Genomic DNA, 18,569 nt, shown 5'->3' with positions numbered 1-18,569 from the left:
CAGTTGTCTCTTTTAGACCACTGAAAACCAGTAGCCAGCTTTCTCCAGCCATCCTGTTTCCACATCAGTGTAACTACCAGATTGTTAAAAACCAGTGTGGCTTCTCATCCAAAGCAGCGTAGTACGTGCACATTTCAGTCTTTGTAGTTATGAGATGTAGAAAAACAATGTAAAAGTGTACAGAGGGGAGAGTCCTAAAAATCTGTATGTTCTTCCATGATCCATTTTCTATGTACATGTTCAGTTTACAGTATCAATCTTTCCACCTGGAGAAACAATTCAAGAATCAAACTACTTTTACTGTATTTTCGTTGGCATCACCGTGCAAGAAAGAAAAATATCAGCCAGCAAATCAACATTAAAATAGAGTTCAACACAAATACATGGGGCTCCCGAGTGGCACAGCGATCTAAGGCACTGCATCTCAGTGCTAGAGGCGTCACTACAGACACCCTGGTTCGAATCCAGGCTGTATCACAACCGGCCGTGATTCGGAGTCTCATAGGGTGCCACACAATTGTCGTCCCGGGTTTGTCCAGTGTAGAACATTATAAATAAGAATTTGTTCTTAACTGACTTGCCTAGTTAATAAAAAATAAAAAAAACACACCCATTTATGAACTGTTTTGTATTTGCAGAACATATGCAAGAGAAGGAAACAGACAACCATTTTAAATGCAATTTTATTTCAAACTAAATCCAATAAAACTTTTAAGAAATAGCAGTTCTGCACTATAATCAAAAAAACCATCCACTACTCCTTTACTTATCTATTCTACTTATTTCTCCCACTAAAAAGGTAAAACTAGAGGGTCAGTCAGTAAAGATCAGTAAAACACAAGCTGGGAGAGTATACATCCCATATCAGGAAGGAAGGCTACTACTACTACTACTACTACTACTACTACTACTACTACTACTACTACTACTACTACTACTAACTCACAGGCAAGGCAGCAAGTCAAAAAAAGGAATCAATCTAGTCTAAAGCTTTTCTATTTTATAAACAAGGGACAGGGAGGAGAGAAGCCTACAAAATACAACAGATATGAATAAAGATTCACATGGAAGAAAAATGATTATTACATGGATTTCTCTCAGGTCAAGGCTTGCATTCCAAATGGCATCCTATTCCCTATTTAGGGCACGACCTTTGACCCATATATGTCTCTGGTCAAAAGTAGTGCACTGTATAGAGGATATGGTGCTGTTTGGGACGTAAACCAAGGGTTCAGATAGTAACTAGCTAGAACTTTGTCCACTTTGTCATCCTTTCTCAGTCAATCCCGAAATCTGAACTCCCCTCAAAAAAAATATGGTAACTTCAGACAATAGGATTAGTTAACTTGAGGCACATCGTTACGCAGTGCCGAAACATATGAATAAAAAGAGAACGCCACACGACTGTGAATCTTCTCCCCCCCAAAAAAACCCATCTCCATTTGATAATCCATTTATAATGTCAAACTTGTGTGATACACAATTTCTAAAGAGCTTTGTAAAATAAGTATTTTTTTTCTTCAGTGTTTCAATAAATGTTTTAGAGAAGAAAAAAAAAGAAAGAAAGACAGTCTGATTACACTATTTTATTTCCTGAAATCATTTCCCCTCTCAGGCTTTGGATGGAGTCCCACTGAGCCAACAGATTCTCCCCCCCCCACTCCACACCTGCCCAGTCACAACTCACGCAGCTCAGTCGCTGGCCAATCAGAATCACTGTACCATCAGGGAGATTGGTTTCAAAACAGGTGCAGCCAATCAGCTCTTCAGACCACACCTGGCAAAGCCTCCCCTTTCTCCGCCCCTTTGAATGAGGTCCAAAACCAACGGCATTGCTGGGTAAACCAGCTCAGCTGTTAAAGGGGGGTTGTCGTCGGTGGTAACAGTGAGTGGAGGGTGGTGGTTTTCATTAGGGGAGGGTAAAGGTTATTCAAAACATAGTGTAGAGGGGAGGGCCTTCTCACCATACCTTCCCTACCAATACCTCTGCTCCCCTTCCTGTCTCAGACAGACCCCCCACCCCGTACAGACAAGCAGAGTGGTCAGATCTGGCTGCAGACAGACTGCAGAGTGACCCTTTAGCTGGTTGTGTTAGCTTGGTCTATAGCCAGGTGGCAGGTTGGGTGGGACTGGGTTTAGCCAGCCAATCAGCCAGGCAGACAGACAGCTCTAGTGCTGCTACGGTACAGGAGTAGGGGTTCCATGGTGGACCCCTAGGAGGTTATATTGGGGTGGGGGAGTATCTTGAACCCCCCTCCTCCTCCTTTCCCCATCAGCGTGTGGCACGGTTGGGTGCTGCTGCTCCAGTGGCTCCTCCTCTCCTTCCTTCACCCCCCAGGCCCAGACAGACACACCTAACCCTAACCCTGCCAGAACAGGGCAGGTGGGTAACAGGGTATGTACGTATCCGGGTGTCTGGTCTGGAGGTTGGGTTGGATGGCTAACCCTCCCTCTGCGAGGCTCTGTTGTGTGCTGGAACCAAAGAGATGCACCACAGGGAGACCCCATTCACACCCAGGCTGTCCAGCCCTCATACAGCTGGGACAGGTTGTCCACATTGGTGGCCTCCTTTATCACACAGTCCACCTGGAGAGGAGAGAGGGAGGTGGGGAGACAGGTAGGGGAGAGAGGGATGGAGGAGGAGGAGAGGGAGAGCAGGAGGAGAGGAGAGAGAGAGAAACCGGGATAAGGCAAAGGAGGAGGAAAGTGAACTGCACCTGCTCAGTGTGTAAAGCAGCGTGTAGCTGCCTGCTCAGTGTGTAGCTGCCTGCTCAGTGTGTAGCTGCCTGCTCAGTGTGTAAAGCAGTGTGTAGCTGCCTGCTCAGTGTGTAGCTGCCTGCTCAGTGTGTAAAGCAGTGTGTAGCTGCCTGCTCAGTGTGTAAAGCAGTGTGTAGCTGCCTGCTCAGTGTGTAGCTGCCTGCTCAGTGTGTAGCTGCCTGCTCAGTGTGTAAAGCAGTGTGTAGCTGCCTGCTCAGTGTGTAAAGCAGTGTGTAGCTGCCTGCTCAGTGTGTAAAGCAGTGTAGCTGCCTGCTCAGTGTGTAAAGCAGTGTGTAGCAGCCTGCTCAGTGTGTAGCTGCCTGCTAAGTGTGTAAAGCAGCGTGTAGCTGCCTGCTCAGTGTGTAATGCAGTGTGTAGCTGCCTGCTCAGTGTGTACTGTAGTGTGTAGCTGCCTGCTCAGTGTGTAATGCAGTGTGTAGCTGCCTGCTCAGTGTGTAATGCAGTGTGTAGCTGCCTGCTCAGTGTGTAAAGCAGCGTGTAGCTGCCTGCTCAGTGTGTAAAGCAGCGTGTAGCTGCCTGCTCAGTGTGTAAAGCAGTGTGTAAAGCAGTGTGTAGCTGCCTGCTCAGTGTGTAGCTGCCTGCTCAGTGTGTAAAGCAGTGTGTAGCTGCCTGCTCAGTGTGTAGCTGCCTGCTCAGTGTGTAAAGCAGCGTGTAGCTGCCTGCTCAGTGTGTAAAGCAGTGTGTAGCTGCCTGCTCAGTGTGTAGCCGCCTGCTCAGTGTGTAGCTGCCTGCTCAGTGTGTAAAGCAGTGTGTAGCTGCATGCTCAGTGTGTAGCTGCCTGCTCAGTGTGTAAAGCAGTGTGTAGCTGCCTGCTCTGTGTGTAAAGCAGCGTGTAGCTGTCTGCTAAGTGTGTAAAGCAGTGTGTAGCTGCCTGCTAAGTGTGTAAAGCAGCGTTTAGCTGCATGCTCAGTGTGTAGCTGCCTGCTCAGTGTGTAAAGCAGTGTGTAGCTGCCTGCTAAGTGTGTAAAGCAGCGTGTAGCTGCCTGCTCAGTGTGTAATGCAGTGTGTAGCTGCCTGCTCAGTGTGTAAAGCAGTGTGTAGCTGCCTGCTCAGTGTGTAAAGCAGTGTGTAGCTGCCTGCTCAGTGTGTAAAGCAGTGTGTAGCTGCCTGCTCAGTGTGTAAAGCAGTGTGTAGCTGCCTGCTCAGTGTGTCAGTGTGTAAAGCAGTGTGAGCTGCCTGCTCAGTGTGTAGCTGCCTGCTCAGTGTGTAAAGCAGTGTATAGCTGCCTGCTCAGTGTGTAGCTGCCTGCTCAGAGTGTAAAGCAGTGTGTAGCTGCCTGCTCAGTGTGTAAAGCAGTGTGTAGCTGCCTGCTCAGTGTGTAAAGCAGCGTGTAGCTGCCTGCTCAGTGTGTAAAGCAGTGTGTAGCTGCCTGCTCAGTGTGTAAAGCAGTGTGTAGCTGCCTGCTCAGTGTGTAGCTGCCTGCTCAGTGTGTAAAGCAGTGTGTAGCTGCCTGCTCAGTGTGTAATGCAGTGTGTAGCTGCCTGCTCAGTGTGTAAAGCAGTGTAGCTGCCTGCTCAGTGTGTAAAGCAGTGTGTAGCAGCCTGCTCAGTGTGTAAAGCAGTGTGTAGCTGCCTGCTCAGTGTGTAAAGCAGTGTGTAGCTGCCTGCTCAGTGTGTAATGCAGTGTGTAGCTGCCTGCTCAGTGTGTAATGCAGTGTGTAGCTGCCTGCTCAGTGTGTAATGCAGTGTGCAGCTGCCTGCTCAGTGTGTAAAGCAGCGTGTAGCTGCCTGCTCAGTGTGTAAAGCAGTGTGTAGCTGCCTGCTCAGTGTGTAAAGCAGTGTGTAAAGCAGTGTGTAGCTGCCTGCTCAGTGTGTAGCTGCCTGCTCAGTGTGTAAAGCAGTGTGTAGCTGCCTGCTCAGTGTGTAGCTGCCTGCTCAGTGTGTAAAGCAGCGTGTAGCTGCCTGCTCAGTGTGTAGCCGCCTGCTCAGTGTGTAGCCGCCTGCTCAGTGTGTAGCCGCCTGCTCAGTGTGTAGCTGCCTGCTCAGTGTGTAAAGCAGTGTGTAGCTGCATGCTCAGTGTGTAGCTGCCTGCTCAGTGTGTAAAGCAGTGTGTAGCTGCCTGCTAAGTGTGTAAAGCAGTGTGTAGCTGCCTGCTCTGTGTGTAAAGCAGCGTGTAGCTGCCTGCTAAGTGTGTAAAGCAGCGTGTAGCTGCCTGCTCAGTGTGTAAAGCAGCGTGTAGCTGCTTGCTAAGTGTGTAAAGTGTGTAAAGCAGTGTGTAGCTGCCTGCTCAGTGTGTAAAGCAGCGTGTAGCTGCCTGCTCAGTGTGTAAAGCAGCGTGTAGCTGCCTGCTCAGTGTGTAAAGCAGTGTGTAGCTGCCTGCTGTGTGTAGCTGCCTGTGTGTAAAGCAGTGTGTAGCTGCCTGCTCAGTGTGTAAAGCAGTGTGTAGCTGCCTGCTCAGTGTGTAAAGCAGTGTGTAGCTGCCTGCTCAGTGTGTAAAAGCAGTGTGTAGCTGCCTGCTCAGTGTGTAAAGCAGTGTGTAGCTGCCTGCTCAGTGTGTAAGTGTGTAAAGCAGTGTGTAGTGTGTAGCTGCCTGCTCAGTGTGTAAAGCAGTGTGTAGCTGCCTGCTCAGTGTGTAAAGCAGTGTGTAGCTGCCTGCTCAGTGTGTAGCTGCCTGCTCAGTGTGTAAAGCAGTGTGTAGCTGCCTGCTCAGTGTGTAAAGCAGTGTGTAGCTGCTGCTCAGTGTGTAAAGCAGTGTGTAGCTGCCTGCTCAGTGTGTAAAGCAGTGTGTAGCTGCCTGCTCAGTGTGTAAAGCAGTGTGTAGCTGCCTGCTCAGTGTGTAAAGCAGCGTGTAGCTGCCTGCTCAGTGTGTAAAGCAGCAGTGTGTAGCTGCCTGCTCAGTGTGCGGGTAGCTGCCTGCTCAGTGTGTAAAGCAGTGTGTAGCTGCCTGCTCAGTGTGTAGCTGCCTGCTCAGTGTGTAAAGCAGTGTGTAGCTGCCTGCTCAGTGTGTAGCTGCCTGCTCAGTGTGTAGCTGTGTAGCTGCCTGCTCAGTGTGTAAAGCAGTGTGTAAAGCAGTGTGTAGCTGCCTGCTCAGTGTGTAGCTGCCTGCTCAGTGTGTAATGCAGCGTGTAGCTGCCTGCTCAGTGTGTAAAGCAGCATGTAGCTGCCTGCTCAGTGTGTAAAGCAGCGTGTAGCTGCCTGCTCAGTGTGTAAAGCAGCGTGTAGCTGCCTGCTCAGTGTGTAAAGCAGCGTGTAGCTGCTTGCTCAGTGTGTAAAGCAGCGTGTAGCTGCCTGCTCAGTGTGTAAAGCAGCGTGTAGCTGCATGCTCAGTGTGTAAAGCAGTGTGTAGCTGCCTGCTCAGTGTGTAAAGCAGTGTTCAGCTGCCTGCTCAGTGTGTAAAGCAGTGTGTAGCTGCCTGCTCAGTGTGTAAAGCAGTGTGTAGTGTGTAAAGCTGCCTGCTCAGTGTGTAGCTGCCTGCTCAGTGTGTAAAGCAGTGTGTAGCTGCCTGCTCAGTGTGTAAAGCAGTGTGTAGCTGCCTGCTCAGTGTGTAAAGCAGTGTGTAGCTGCCTGCTCAGTGTGTAAAGCAGTGTGTAGCCTGCCTGCAGTGTGTAGCTGCCTGCTCAGTGTGTAGCTGCCTGCTCAGTGTGTAAAGCAGTGTGTAGCTGCCTGCTCAGTGTGTAAAGCAGTGTGTAGCTGCCTGCTCAGTGTGTAGCCGCCTGCTCAGTGTGTAGCTGCCTGCTCAGTGTGTAAAGCAGTGTGTAGCTGCATGCTCAGTGTGTAGCTGCCTGCTCAGTGTGTAAAGCAGTGTGTAGCTGCCTGCTCAGTGTGTAAAGCAGTGTGTAGCTGCCTGCTCAGTGTGTAAAGCAGCCTGCCTGCAAAGTGTGTAGCTGCCTGCTCAGTGTGTAAAGCAGTGTGTAGCTGCCTGCTAAGTGTGTAAAGCTGCCTGCTCAGTGTGTAAAGCAGTGTGTAGCTGCCTGCTCAGTGCAAAGCAGTGTGTAGCTGCCTGCTCAGTGTGTAAAGCAGTGTGTCTGCCTGCTCAGTGTAGCTGCCTGCTGTGTGTAGCTGCCTGCTCAGTGTGTAAAGCAGTGTGTAGCTGCCTGCTCAGTGTGTAAAGCAGTGTGTAGCTGCCTGCTCAGTGTGTAAAGCAGTGTGTAGCTGCCTGCTCAGTGTGTAAAGCAGTGTGTAGCTGCCTGCTGTGTGTAAAGCTGCCTGCTCAGTGTGTAAAGCAGTGTGTAGCTGCCTGCTCAGTGTGTAAAGCAGTGTGTAGCTGCCTGCTCAGTGTGTAAAGCAGTGTGTAGCTGCCTGCTCAGTGTGTAGCAGTGTGTAATGCAGTGTGTAGCTGCCTGCTCAGTGTGTAGTGTGTAGCTGCCTGCAGTGTGTAGCTGTGTAGCTGCTCAGTGTGTGTAGCTGCCTGCTCAGTGTGTAAAGCAGTGTGTAGCTGCCTGCTCAGTGTGTAAAGCAGTGTGTAGCTGCCTGCTCAGTGTGTAAAGCAGTGTGTAGCTGCCTGCTCAGTGTGTAAAGCAGTGTGTAGCTGCCTGCTCAGTGTGTAAAGCAGTGTGTAGCTGCCTGCTCAGTGTGTAAAGCAGTGTGTGCCTGCTCAGTGTGTAAAGCAGTGTGTAGCTGCCTGCTCAGTGTGTAAAGCAGTGTGTGTGCTGCCTGCTCAGTGTGTAGCTGCCTGCTCAGTGTGTAAAGCAGTGTGTAGCTGCTGCCTGCTCAGTGTGTAGCTGCCTGCTCAGTGTGTAAAGCAGCGTGTAGCTGCCTGCTCAGTGTGTAAAGCAGTGTGTAGCTGCTTGCTCAGTGTGTAAAGCAGCGTGTAGCTGCCTGCTCAGTGTGTAAAGCAGCGTGTAGCTGCCTGCTCAGTGTGTAAAGCAGTGTGTAGCTGCCTGCTCAGTGTGTAAAGCAGTGTGTAGCTGCCTGCTCAGTGTAGCTGCCTGCTCAGTGTGTAAAGCAGTGTGTAGCTGCCTGCTCAGTGTGTAAAGCAGTGTGTAGCTGCTGCTCAGTGTGTAAAGCAGTGTGCTGCCTGCTCAGTGTGTGTAAAGCAGTGTGTAGCTGCCTGCTCAGTGCTCAGTGTCAGTGTGTAAAGCAGTGTGTAGCTGCCTGCTCAGTGTGTAAAGCAGTGTGTAGCTGCCTGCTCAGTGTGTAAAGCAGTGTGTAGCTGCCTGCTCAGTGTGTAAAGCAGCGTGTAGCTGCCTGCTCAGTGTGTAAAGCAGTGTGTAGCTGCCTGCTCAGTGTGTAAAGTAAAGCTGTAGCTGCCTGCTCAGTGTGTAAAGCAGTGTGTAGCTGCCTGCTCAGTGTGTAAAGCAGCGTGTAGCTGCCTGCTCAGTGCTAAAGCAGTGTGTAGCTGCCTGCTCAGTGTGTAAAGCAGTGTGTAGCTGCATGCTCAGTGTGTAAAGCAGTGTGTAGCTGCCTGCTCAGTGTGTAAAGCAGTGTGTAGCTGCCTGCTCAGTGTGTAAAGCAGTGTGTAGCTGCTGCTCAGTGTGTAAAGCAGTGTGTAGCTGCCTGCTCAGTGTGTAAAGCAGTGTGTAGCTGCCTGCTCAGTGTGTAAAGCAGTGTGTAGCTGCCTGCTCAGTGTGTAGCTGCCTGCTCAAAAAGCAGTGTGTAGCTGCCTGCTCAGTGTGTAAAGCAGTGTGTAGCTGCCTGCTCAGTGTGTAGCTGCCTGCTCAGTGTGTAAAAAGCAGTGTGTAGCTGCCTCAGTGTGTAAAGCAGTGTGTAGCTGCCTGCTCAGTGTAAAGCAGTGTGTAGCTGCCTGCTCAGTGTGTAAAGCAGTGTGTAGCTGCATGCTCAGTGTGTAGCTGCCTGCTCAGTGTGTAAAGCAGTGTGTAGCTGCCTGCTAAGTGTGTAAAGCAGTGTGTAGCTGCCTGCTCTGTGTGTAAAGCAGCGTGTAGCTGCCTGCTAAGTGTGTAAAGCAGTGTGTAGCTGCCTGCTCAGTGTGTAAAGCAGTGTGTAGCTGCCTGCTAAGTGTGTAAAGCAGCGTGTAGCTGCATGCTCAGTGTGTAGCTGCCTGCTCAGTGTGTAAAGCAGTGTGTAGCTGCCTGCTAAGTGTGTAAAGCAGCGTGTAGCTGCCTGCTCAGTGTGTAAAGCAGTGTGTAGCTGCCTGCTCAGTGTGTAATGCAGTGTGTAGCTGCCTGCTCAGTGTGTAAAGCAGTGTGTAGCTGCCTGCTCAGTGTGTAAAGCAGTGTGTAGCTGCCTGCTCAGTGTGTAAAGCAGTGTGTAGCTGCCTGCTCAGTGTGTAAAGCAGTGTGTAGCTGCCTGCTCAGTGTGTAAAGCAGTGTGTAGCTGCCTGCTCAGTGTAAAGCAGTGTGTAGCTGCCTGCTCAGTGTGTAAAGCAGTGTGTAGCTGCCTGCCAGTCAGTGTGTAGCTGCCTGCTCAGTGTGTAAAGCAGTGTGTGCTGCCTGCCTGCCTGCTCAGTGTGTAAAGCAGTGTGTAGCTGCCTGCTCAGTGTGTAAAGCAGTGTGTAGCTGCCTGCTCAGTGTGTAAAGCAGCGTGTAGCTGCCTGCTCAGTGTGTAAAGCAGCCTGTGTAGCTGCCTGCTCAGTGTGTAAGTGTGTAGCAGCGTGTAGCTGCCTGCTCAATGTGTAAAGCAGCGGGTAGCTGCCTGCTCAGTGTGTAAAGCAGTGTGTAGCTGCCTGCTCAGTGTGTAAAGCAGTGTGTAGCTGCCTGCTCAGTGTGTAAAGCAGTGCCTGCTCAGTGTGTAGCTGCCTGCTCAGTGTGTAAAGCAGTGTGTAGCTGCATGCTCAGTGTGTAGCTGCCTGCTCAGTGTGTAAAGCAGTGTGTAGCTGCCTGCTCAGTGTGTAGCTGCCTGCTCAGTGTGTAATGCAGCGTGTAGCTGCCTGCTCAGTGTGTAAAGCAGCGTGTAGCTGCCTGCTCAGTGTGTAAAGCAGCGTGTAGCTGCCTGCTCAGTGTGTAAAGCAGCGTGTAGCTGCTTGCTCAGTGTGTAAAGCAGCGTGTAGCTGCCTGCTCAGTGTGTAAAGCAGCGTGTAGCTGCATGCTCAGTGTGTAAAGCAGTGTGTAGCTGCCTGCTCAGTGTGTAAAGCAGTGTTTAGCTGCCTGCTCAGTGTGTAAAGCAGTGTGTAGCTGCCTGCTCAGTGTGTAGCTGCCTGCTCAGTGTGTAGCTGCCTGCTCAGTGTGTAAAGCAGTGTGTAGCTGCCTGCTCAGTGTGTAAAGCAGTGTGTAGCTGCCTGCTCAGTGTGTAGCTGCCTGCTCAGTGTGTAAAGCAGTGTGTAGCTGCCTGCTCAGTGTGTAGCTGCCTGCTCAGTGTGTAGCTGCCTGCTCAGTGTGTAAAGCAGCGTGTAGCTGCCTGTTCAGTGTATAGTTACCTGCTCAGTGACACTCATCCTCCTGCTGGGGTCCACGTCTCTCCCCTCCAGCTTGGCTTTCACCCTCTTCCACACGCTCACCGCGTACGAGTTCCTCTCCTGGACAGCTGCAGCACACACAGACACACACCACCACGTCAGAGTCACCACACCACCACGTCAGAGTCACCACACCACCACGTCAGAGTCACCACACCACCACGTCAGAGTCACCACACCACCACGTCAGAGTCACCACACACCATCACCACGTCAGAGTCACCACACACACACCACCACGTCAGAGTCACCAAACACACACCACCACGTCAGAGTCAACCACCACGTCAGATTTAGCATGGGTCCCCAGATCCTCAAAAAGTTAGACAGCTGCACCATCGAGAGCATCCTGATCGTTTGCATCACCGCCTGGTATGGCAACTGCTCGGCATCTGACCGTAAGGTCGCTACAGAGGGTAGTGCGTACGGCCCAGTACATCACTGGGGCCAAGCTTTCTGCCACCCAGGACCTATATAATAGGCGGTGTCAACCAACCTGTTCCCCCGCACACTGACTCAGTATCGGTGCCCCCTGTATATAACCTCCACACTGACTCGGTACCCCCTGTATATAACCTCCACACTGACTCGGTACCGGTACCCCCTGTATATAACCTCCACACTGACTCGGTACCCCCTGTATATAACCTCCACACTGACTCGGTACCGGTACCCCCTGTATATAGCCTCCACACTGACTCGGTACCAGTAACCCATGTATATAACCTCCACACTGACTCGGTACCCCCTGTATATAACCTCCACACCGACTCGGTACCGGTGCCCCCTGTATATAAGCTAGCTATTGTTATGTTATTGTGTTACTTTTTATATTTTATTTACAGAGTGGCACAGCGGTCTAAGACACTGCATCTCAGTGCTTGAGGTGTCACTACAGACACCCTGGTTTGAATCCAGGCTGTATCACAACTGGCCGTGATTGGGAGTCCCCATAGGGTGGTGCACAATTGGCCCAGCGTCGTCCGGGTATGGCCGTCATTGTAAATAAGAATTTATGACTTGCTTAGTTAAATAAAATATAAATATATATATACAAACATATTGATGTCACTTGTTATATCCACTTCAAATCAGTATAGACAAAGGGGTTAAATAAGGATTTTTAAGTCTTGACACAATTGAGACCTGGATTGTGTACAGTCGTGGCCAAAAGGTTTGAGAATTACATTAATTAACTGAGGTCTTCTGCCTCAGTTTGTATGATGGCAATTTGCATATATTCCAGAATTTTATGAAGAGTGATCAGATGAATTGCAATCAATTGTAAAGTCCCTCTTTGCCATGCAAATTAACTGAATCCCCCAAAAACATCTCCACTGCATTTCAGACCTGCCACAAAAGAACCAGCTGACATCATATCAGTGATTCTCTCGTTAACACAGGTGTGAGTGTTGACGAGGACAAGGCTGGAGATCACTCTGTCATGCTGATTGTTCGAATAACAGACTGGAAGCTTCAAAAGGAGGGTGGTGCTTGGAATCATTGTTCTTCCTCTGTCAACCATAGTTACCTGCAAGGAAACACGTGCCGTCATCATTGCTTTGCACAAAAAAGGCTTCACAGGCAAGGATATCGCTGCCAGTAAGATTGCACCCAAATCAACCATTTATCGGATCATCAAGAACTTCAAGGAGAGCGGTTTAATCGCCCAAGAAAGTCCAGCAAGCGCCAGGACCGTCTCCTAAAGTTGATTCAGCTGCAGGATCGGGGGACCACCAGTACAGAGCTTGCTCAGGAATGGCAGCAGGCAGGTGTGAGTGCATCTGAGCACATAGTGAGGCCAAGACTTTTGTAGATGTCCTGGTGTCAAGAAGGGCAGCAAAGAAACCACTTCTCTCCAGGAAAAACATCAGGGACAGACTGATATTCTCCAAAAGGTACAGGGATTGGACTGCTGAGGACTGGGGGTAATAGTCATTTTCTCTGATGAATCCCCTTTCTGATTGTTTGGGGCATCCGGAAAAAGCTTGTCCAGAGAAGACAAAGTGAGCGCTACCATCAGTCCTGTTTCATGCCAACAGTAAAGCATCCTGAGACCATTCATGTGTGGGGTTGCTTCTCAGGCAAGGGACTGGGCTCACTCACAATTTTGCCTAAGAACACAGCCATGAATAAAGAATGGTACCAACACATCCTCCGAGAGCAACTTCTCCCAACCATCCAGGAACATTTTGGTGACGAACAATGCCTTTTCCAGCATGATGGAGCACCTTGCCATAAGGCAAAAGTCATAACTAAGTGGCTCGGGGAACAAAACATCAATATTTTGGGTCCATGGCCAGAAAACTCCCCAGACCTTAATCCCATTGAAAACTTGTGGTCAATCCTCAAGAGGCGGGTGGACAAACAAAACCCACACATTCTGACAAACTCCAAGCATTGCTTATGCAAGAATGGGCTGCCATCAGTCAGGATGTGGCCCAGAAGTTAATTGACAGCATGCCAGGGCGGATTGCAGAGGTCTTGAAAAAGAAGGGTCAACACTGCAAATATTGACTCTTTGCATCAACTTCATGTAATTGTCAATAAAAGCCTTTGACACTTATGAAATTCTTGTAATTATACTTCAGTATTCCATAGTAACATCTGACAAAAATATCTAAAGACCCTGAGGCAGCAAACTTTGTGGAAATTAATATTTGTGTCATTCTCAAAACTTTTGGCCACGACTGTATGTGTTCCATCCAGAGGGTGACTGGGCAAGACAACGTATTTAAGTGCCTTTGAACAGGGTAGGGTAGTAGGTGTCAGGCATAACGATTTGTGTCAAGAACTGCAACGCTGCTGGGTTTTTCACACTCAACAGTTTCCTGTGTGTATCAAGAATGGTCCACCACCTAAAGGACATCCAGACAACTGGACACAACTGTGGGAAGCAATGGAGTCAACATGGGCCAGCATCCCTGTGGAACACTTTCAACACCTTGTAGAGTTCATGCCCTGACAAATTGAGGCTGTTCTGAGGGCAAAGGGAGGTGCAACTCAATATTAGAGAGGTGTTCCTAATGTTTTGTACAGTCAGCACTCTACTGTTGTACTATATGGATTAGGGGGCCATTTGGGACAGTTAGGCAGCAGTCTATATGGAATAGGGGGCCATTTGGGACAGTTAGGCAGCAGTCTATATGGAATAGGGGACCATTGGGACAGTTAGGCAGCAGTCTATATGGAATAGGGTCCCATTTGGGACAGTTAGCAGCAGTCTATATGGAATAGGGGGCCATTTGGGACAGTTAGCAGCAGTCTATATGGAATAGGGGGCCATTTGGGACAGTTAGGCAGCAGTCTATATGGAATAGGGGGCCATTGGGACAGTTCGGCAGCAGTCTATATGGAATAGGGGGCCATTTGGGACAGTTAGGCAGCAGTCTATATGGAATAGGGGGCCATTGGGACAGTTAGGCAGCAGTCTATATGGAATAGGGGGCCATTTGGGACAGTTAGACAGCAGTCTATATGGAATAGGGGGCCATTGGGACAGTTAGGCAGCAGTCTATATGGAATAGGGGGCCATTTGGGACAGTTAGGCAGCAGTCTATATGGAATAGGGGGCCATTGGGACAGTTAGGCAGCAGTCTATATGGAATAGGGGGCCATTTGGGACAGTTAGGCAGCAGTACTGCTGCTTCTTCTAATTATTGACTCAATTAATTGGAGGTTAGGGAGGTCATACCTCGTCCCGTCTTGGGGTCGCGTACAGCCCGTTTGGGGCTGGGATTTAGACCCTTGCTGGTCATCGTCTGAGCGCTGGGGGGTGTCTGCCGGGGTGCCAAGGTTACGGGGGAGGAGCTTGCGTGAATTCTGGGACATTGAGTCCGTCTGAGTCTTCACACCGCTGCACCTCACCGCTGGGGAGAGAAGGGGAGAAAGAGAGAGAGAGAGGGGGAGAGAGAGAGAGAAGGGGGAGGAGAGAGAGAGAGAAGGGGGAGAGAGAGAGAAGGGGGAGAGAGAGAGAAGGGGGGGAGAAAGAGAGAGGGGGGAGAAAGAGAGAAGGGGGAGAGAGGGGGAGAGAGAGAGAGAAGGGGGGGAGAGAGGGGGAGAGAGAGAGAGAAGGGGGAGAGAGGGGGAGAGAGAGAGAGGGGGGGGAGAGAGGGGGGAGAGAGAGAGAAGGGGGAGAGAGAGGGAGAGAGAGAAGGGGGAGAGAGGGGGAGAGAGAGAAGGGGGAGGGAGAGGGGGGAGAGAGAGAAGGGGGGGGGGGAGAGGGGGAGAGAGAGAGGGAGAGAGAGAGAGGGGGAGAGAGAGAGAAGGGGGAGAGAGGGGGGGAGAGAGAGGGAGAGAGAGAGAGGGGGAGAGAGAGGAGAGAGAGGGGAGAGAGAGGGGGAGAGAGAGAGGAAGAAAAGAGCAAGAAGGAGAGAAAGATCATAAAGAGAGAGAGAACGGGAGAGAGAGTAATCATTGCCTGTGAGCTCTGAAGAGAGATACAATTTTTAATCATTCTGGTATTTAACACAGGTTATTACATTAAACAAAGGGCCCCCTATTCCCTATATAGTGCCCATAGTAAAACACCACATTGGGAGTAGGGTGCCCTCAGCCAGGGTAGCGCACAATGAGGGAGGTGTAGTTACCTGCAGCGAAGCTGGTCTGAGCTGTAGAGGTGGGGCTGGAACAGTCTCCACCCCTCTCTGTCACCAACGGAGACGCAAAGCCAACCAGGCCGTTATACACACTGAAGACAGAGAGACAGAGGAGGGACAGGGTGGCCACTGTCAGTATGGGTAGGGGTGTTCGTAGCTCATTCAGGGTGTGTGTGTGTGTGTGTGTACCTGGTGCTCTGTGTGTGTAGCTCCTTCAGGGTAGCAGGTATCTCCTGCAGTAGCTCCACCCCCTCCTGACTGGCTCCTCCGCCTCGGGGCTGGCCCGTTGCCTGGACGACAGTGAACAGCACGATCTGCACGTTGTCCTGCCACGCCTTGTACTCCAACAGGAACTGGCGCACGCTGCCCTCGTAGATCACTTCCTCACCCTCCGCCAGCGCGTTCTCCTCGTCCTACAGGAGAGACCGAAGAGAAAGACATTTGATTGGTTCACCTACAGTCAATGAACTAAGTAGACCCAGACCCAGCTGTTATCCCATTGGTTCACTGGTTCACCTATAGTCAATGAACTAAGTAGACCCAGACCCAGCTGTTATCCCATTGGTTCCCCTACAGTCAATGAACTAAGTAGACCAGACCCAGCTGTTATCCCATTGGTTCACCTACAGTCAATGAACTAAGTAGACCCAGACCCAGCTGTTATCCCATTGGTTCACTGGTTCACCTACAGTCAATGAACTAAGTAGACCCAGACCCAGCTGTTATCCCATTGGTTCACTGGTTCACCTACAGTCAATGAACTAAGTAGACCCAGACCCAGCTGTTATCCCATTGGTTCACTGGTTCACCTACAGTCAATGAACTAAGTAGACCCAGACCCAGCTGTTATCCCATTGGTTCACTGGTTCACCTACAGTCAATGAACTAAGTAGACCCAGACCCAGCTGTTATCCCATTGGTTCACTGGTTCACCTACAGTCAATGAACTAAGTAGACCCAGACCCAACTGTTATCCCATTGGTTCACTGGTTCACCTACAGTCAATGAACTAAGTAGACCCAGCTGTTATCCCATTGGTTCACTGGTTCACCTACAGTCAATGAACTAAGTAGACCCAGCTGTTATCCCATTGGTTCACTGGTTCACCTACAGTCAATGAACTAAGTAGACCAGACCCAGCTGTTATCCCATTGGTTCACCTACAGTCAATGAACTAAGTAGACCAGACCCAGCTGTAATCCCATTGGTTCACTGGTTCACCTACAGTCAATGAACTAAGTAGACCAGACCCAGCTGTTATCCCATTGGTTCACCTACAGTCAATGAACTAAGTAGACCAGACCCAGCTGTTATCCCATTGGTTCACCTACAGTCAATGAACTAAGTAGACCCAGACCCAGCTGTTATCCCATTGGTTCACTGGTTCACCTACAGTCAATGAACTAAGTAGACCCAGACCCAGCTGTTATCCCATTGGTTCACTGGTTCACCTACAGTCAATGAACTAAGTAGACCAGACCCAGCTGTTATCCCATTGGTTCACTGGTTCACCTACAGTCAATGAACTAAGTAGACCCAGACCCAGCTGTTATCCCATTGGTTCACTGGTTCACCTACAGTCAATGAACTAAGTAGACCCAGACCCAGCTGTTATCCCATTGGTTCACTGGTTCACCTACAGTCAATGAACTAAGTAGACCCAGCTGTTATCCCATTGGTTCACTGGTTCACCTACAGTCAATGAACTAAGTAGACCCAGCTGTTATCCCATTGGTTCACTGGTTCACCTACAGTCAATGAACTAAGTAGACCAGACCCAGCTGTTATCCCATTGGTTCACCTACAGTCAATGAACTAAGTAGACCAGACCCAGCTGTTATCCCATTGGTTCACTGGTTCACCTACAGTCAATGAACTAAGTAGACCAGACTCAGCTGTTATCCCATTGGTTCACCTACAGTCAATGAACTAAGTAGACCAGACCCAGCTGTTATCCCATTGGTTCACCTACAGTCAATGAACTAAGTAGACCCAGACCCAGCTGTTATCCCATTGGTTCACTGGTTCACCTACAGTCAATGAACTAAGTAGACCCAGACCCAGCTGTTATCCCATTGGTTCACTGGTTCACCTACAGTCAATGAACTAAGTAGACCCAGACCCAGCTGTTATCCCATTGGTTCACTGGTTCACCTACAGTCAATGAACTAAGTAGACCCAGACCCAGCTGTTATCCCATTGGTTCACTGGTTCACCTACAGTCAATGAACTAAGTAGACCCAGCTGTTATCCCATTGGTTCACTGGTTCACCTACAGTCAATGAACTAAGTAGACCCAGCTGTTATCCCATTGGTTCACTGGTTCACCTACAGTCAATGAACTAAGTAGACCCAGACCCAGCTGTTATCCCATTGGTTCACCTACAGTCAATGAACTAAGTAGACCCAGCTGTTATCCCATTTGTTCACCTACAGTCAATGAACTAAGTGGCCCCAGACCCAGCTGTTATCCCATTGGTTCACCTACAGTCAATGAACTAAGTAGACCCAGACCCAGCTGTTATCCCATTGGTTCACCTACAGTCAATGAACTAAGTAGACCCAGACCCAGCTGTTATCCCATTGGTTCACTGGTTCACCTACAGTCAATGAACTAAGTAGACCCAGACCCAGCTGTTATCCCATTGGTTCACTGGTTCACCTACAGTCAATGAACTAAGTAGACCCAGACCCAGCTGTTATCCCATTGGTTCACTGGTTCACCTACAGTCAATGAACTAAGTAGACCAGACCCAGCTGTTATCCCATTGGTTCACTGGTTCACCTACAGTCAATGAACTAAGTAGACCAGACCCAGCTGTTATCCCATTGGTTCACTGGTTCACCTACAGTCAATGAACTAAGTAGACCCAGACCCAGCTGTTATCCCATTGGTTCACTGGTTCACCTACAGTCAATGAACTAAGTAGACCCAGACCCAGCTGTTATCCCATTGGTGTATGTGGAAGAGCCACCCCTTAAGCAGACCGGGAGAGCGACCATTTTTTTCTTATAGTAAACAGCCTGATTAAAAGACATCTTGATTTATCCACCATCTTTGCTACGGTATGGGGGACACGCAGGGACAAACAGAGTGGGCGGAGGTCAGGTCAGTTAGGAAGGCGTTTCTAACAAATAAATAATTGTGAAAGTTGCGTAGTGGATTGCTGAGAGTATCATGCATCTGTACACCTGTCTCCCTGTTGGTGTGTCACTGCCCATACCTTGGCCATGGCCCTCAGAAGGTGTTTGACGTCAGCCAGCTGGCGGTTGTGATTGGACAGGATGCCCTTGATGCTGTCCACCAATAGCTGCAGTGTTTCCGTGGCGACATCCAGCTGCTGCTCACGCTCCTCTTGCACAGCACCCTGGGTAGCCAGCTCCTGGTCCAGCTGCTTCTGGGCACAAGCTAGCCAATCAGGGCTGCCGATGGGCAGCTCCAACGCCGGGCTCTGAGTTTGAGGAGAGATGGGAGAAATGGGTGAGTAAGGAAAGTCAAAAATGGTACCCCTATATCAGCCCTGTCCCTGGAGATGTAGCTAGGGGTCAGTATTCACCAGTCTGTGGAGCTGTAGCTAGGGGTCAGTACTCACCAGTCTGTGCAGCAGCTGTAGCTCTATGGAGGAGACGGAGGTGTTGAACTGGGCAGCGTAGGAGCAGGTCTGCTGGCACCTCTTCAGCAGCTCAAACAGAGCAGAGTCCATGCTCAGGGCCTCAGGGGTCCGCATCCGCAGGCCCTCAAAGTTCAGTATGGTACTGCACAGGAACGTCACCTGGGAACAGGAAGAATACATTTCAGTATGGTACTGCACAGGAACGTCACCTGGGAACAGGACTATTAAAGTTGAGGAACGTGAACTGATAGTGGGAATAATAAAGTTGAGGAATGTCACCTGGTAGTGG

The 18,569-nt window shown here is 49.9% G+C and overlaps 1 protein-coding gene across 1 annotated transcript; it reads right to left on the bottom strand.

Moving 5' to 3' along the window:
* Positions 1 to 665: 665 nt before the first annotated feature.
* LOC121843884 (serine/threonine-protein kinase SMG1-like) lies at positions 666 to 18,475 on the bottom strand. Its single transcript, XM_042313750.1, has 7 exons — positions 18,260 to 18,475; positions 17,891 to 18,118; positions 14,856 to 15,079; positions 14,658 to 14,758; positions 13,763 to 13,937; positions 10,030 to 10,136; positions 666 to 2,586 (listed from the first exon to the last, which is right to left on the bottom strand). The coding sequence occupies exons 1-6, from the start codon at positions 18,458 to 18,460 to the stop codon at positions 10,034 to 10,036; spliced, it is 1,032 nt and encodes a 343-aa protein (XP_042169684.1). The 5' UTR covers positions 18,461 to 18,475; the 3' UTR covers positions 666 to 2,586; positions 10,030 to 10,033.
* Positions 18,476 to 18,569: the final 94 nt, after the last annotated feature.

Source organism: Oncorhynchus tshawytscha, unplaced genomic scaffold, assembly GCF_018296145.1.
Source record: "Oncorhynchus tshawytscha isolate Ot180627B unplaced genomic scaffold, Otsh_v2.0 Un_contig_10378_pilon_pilon, whole genome shotgun sequence".
Lineage (NCBI taxonomy): Eukaryota > Metazoa > Chordata > Actinopteri > Salmoniformes > Salmonidae > Oncorhynchus > Oncorhynchus tshawytscha.
The sequence above is the reverse complement of the archived record's forward strand: the minus strand, read 5'-3'. Positions and strand labels throughout refer to the sequence as shown.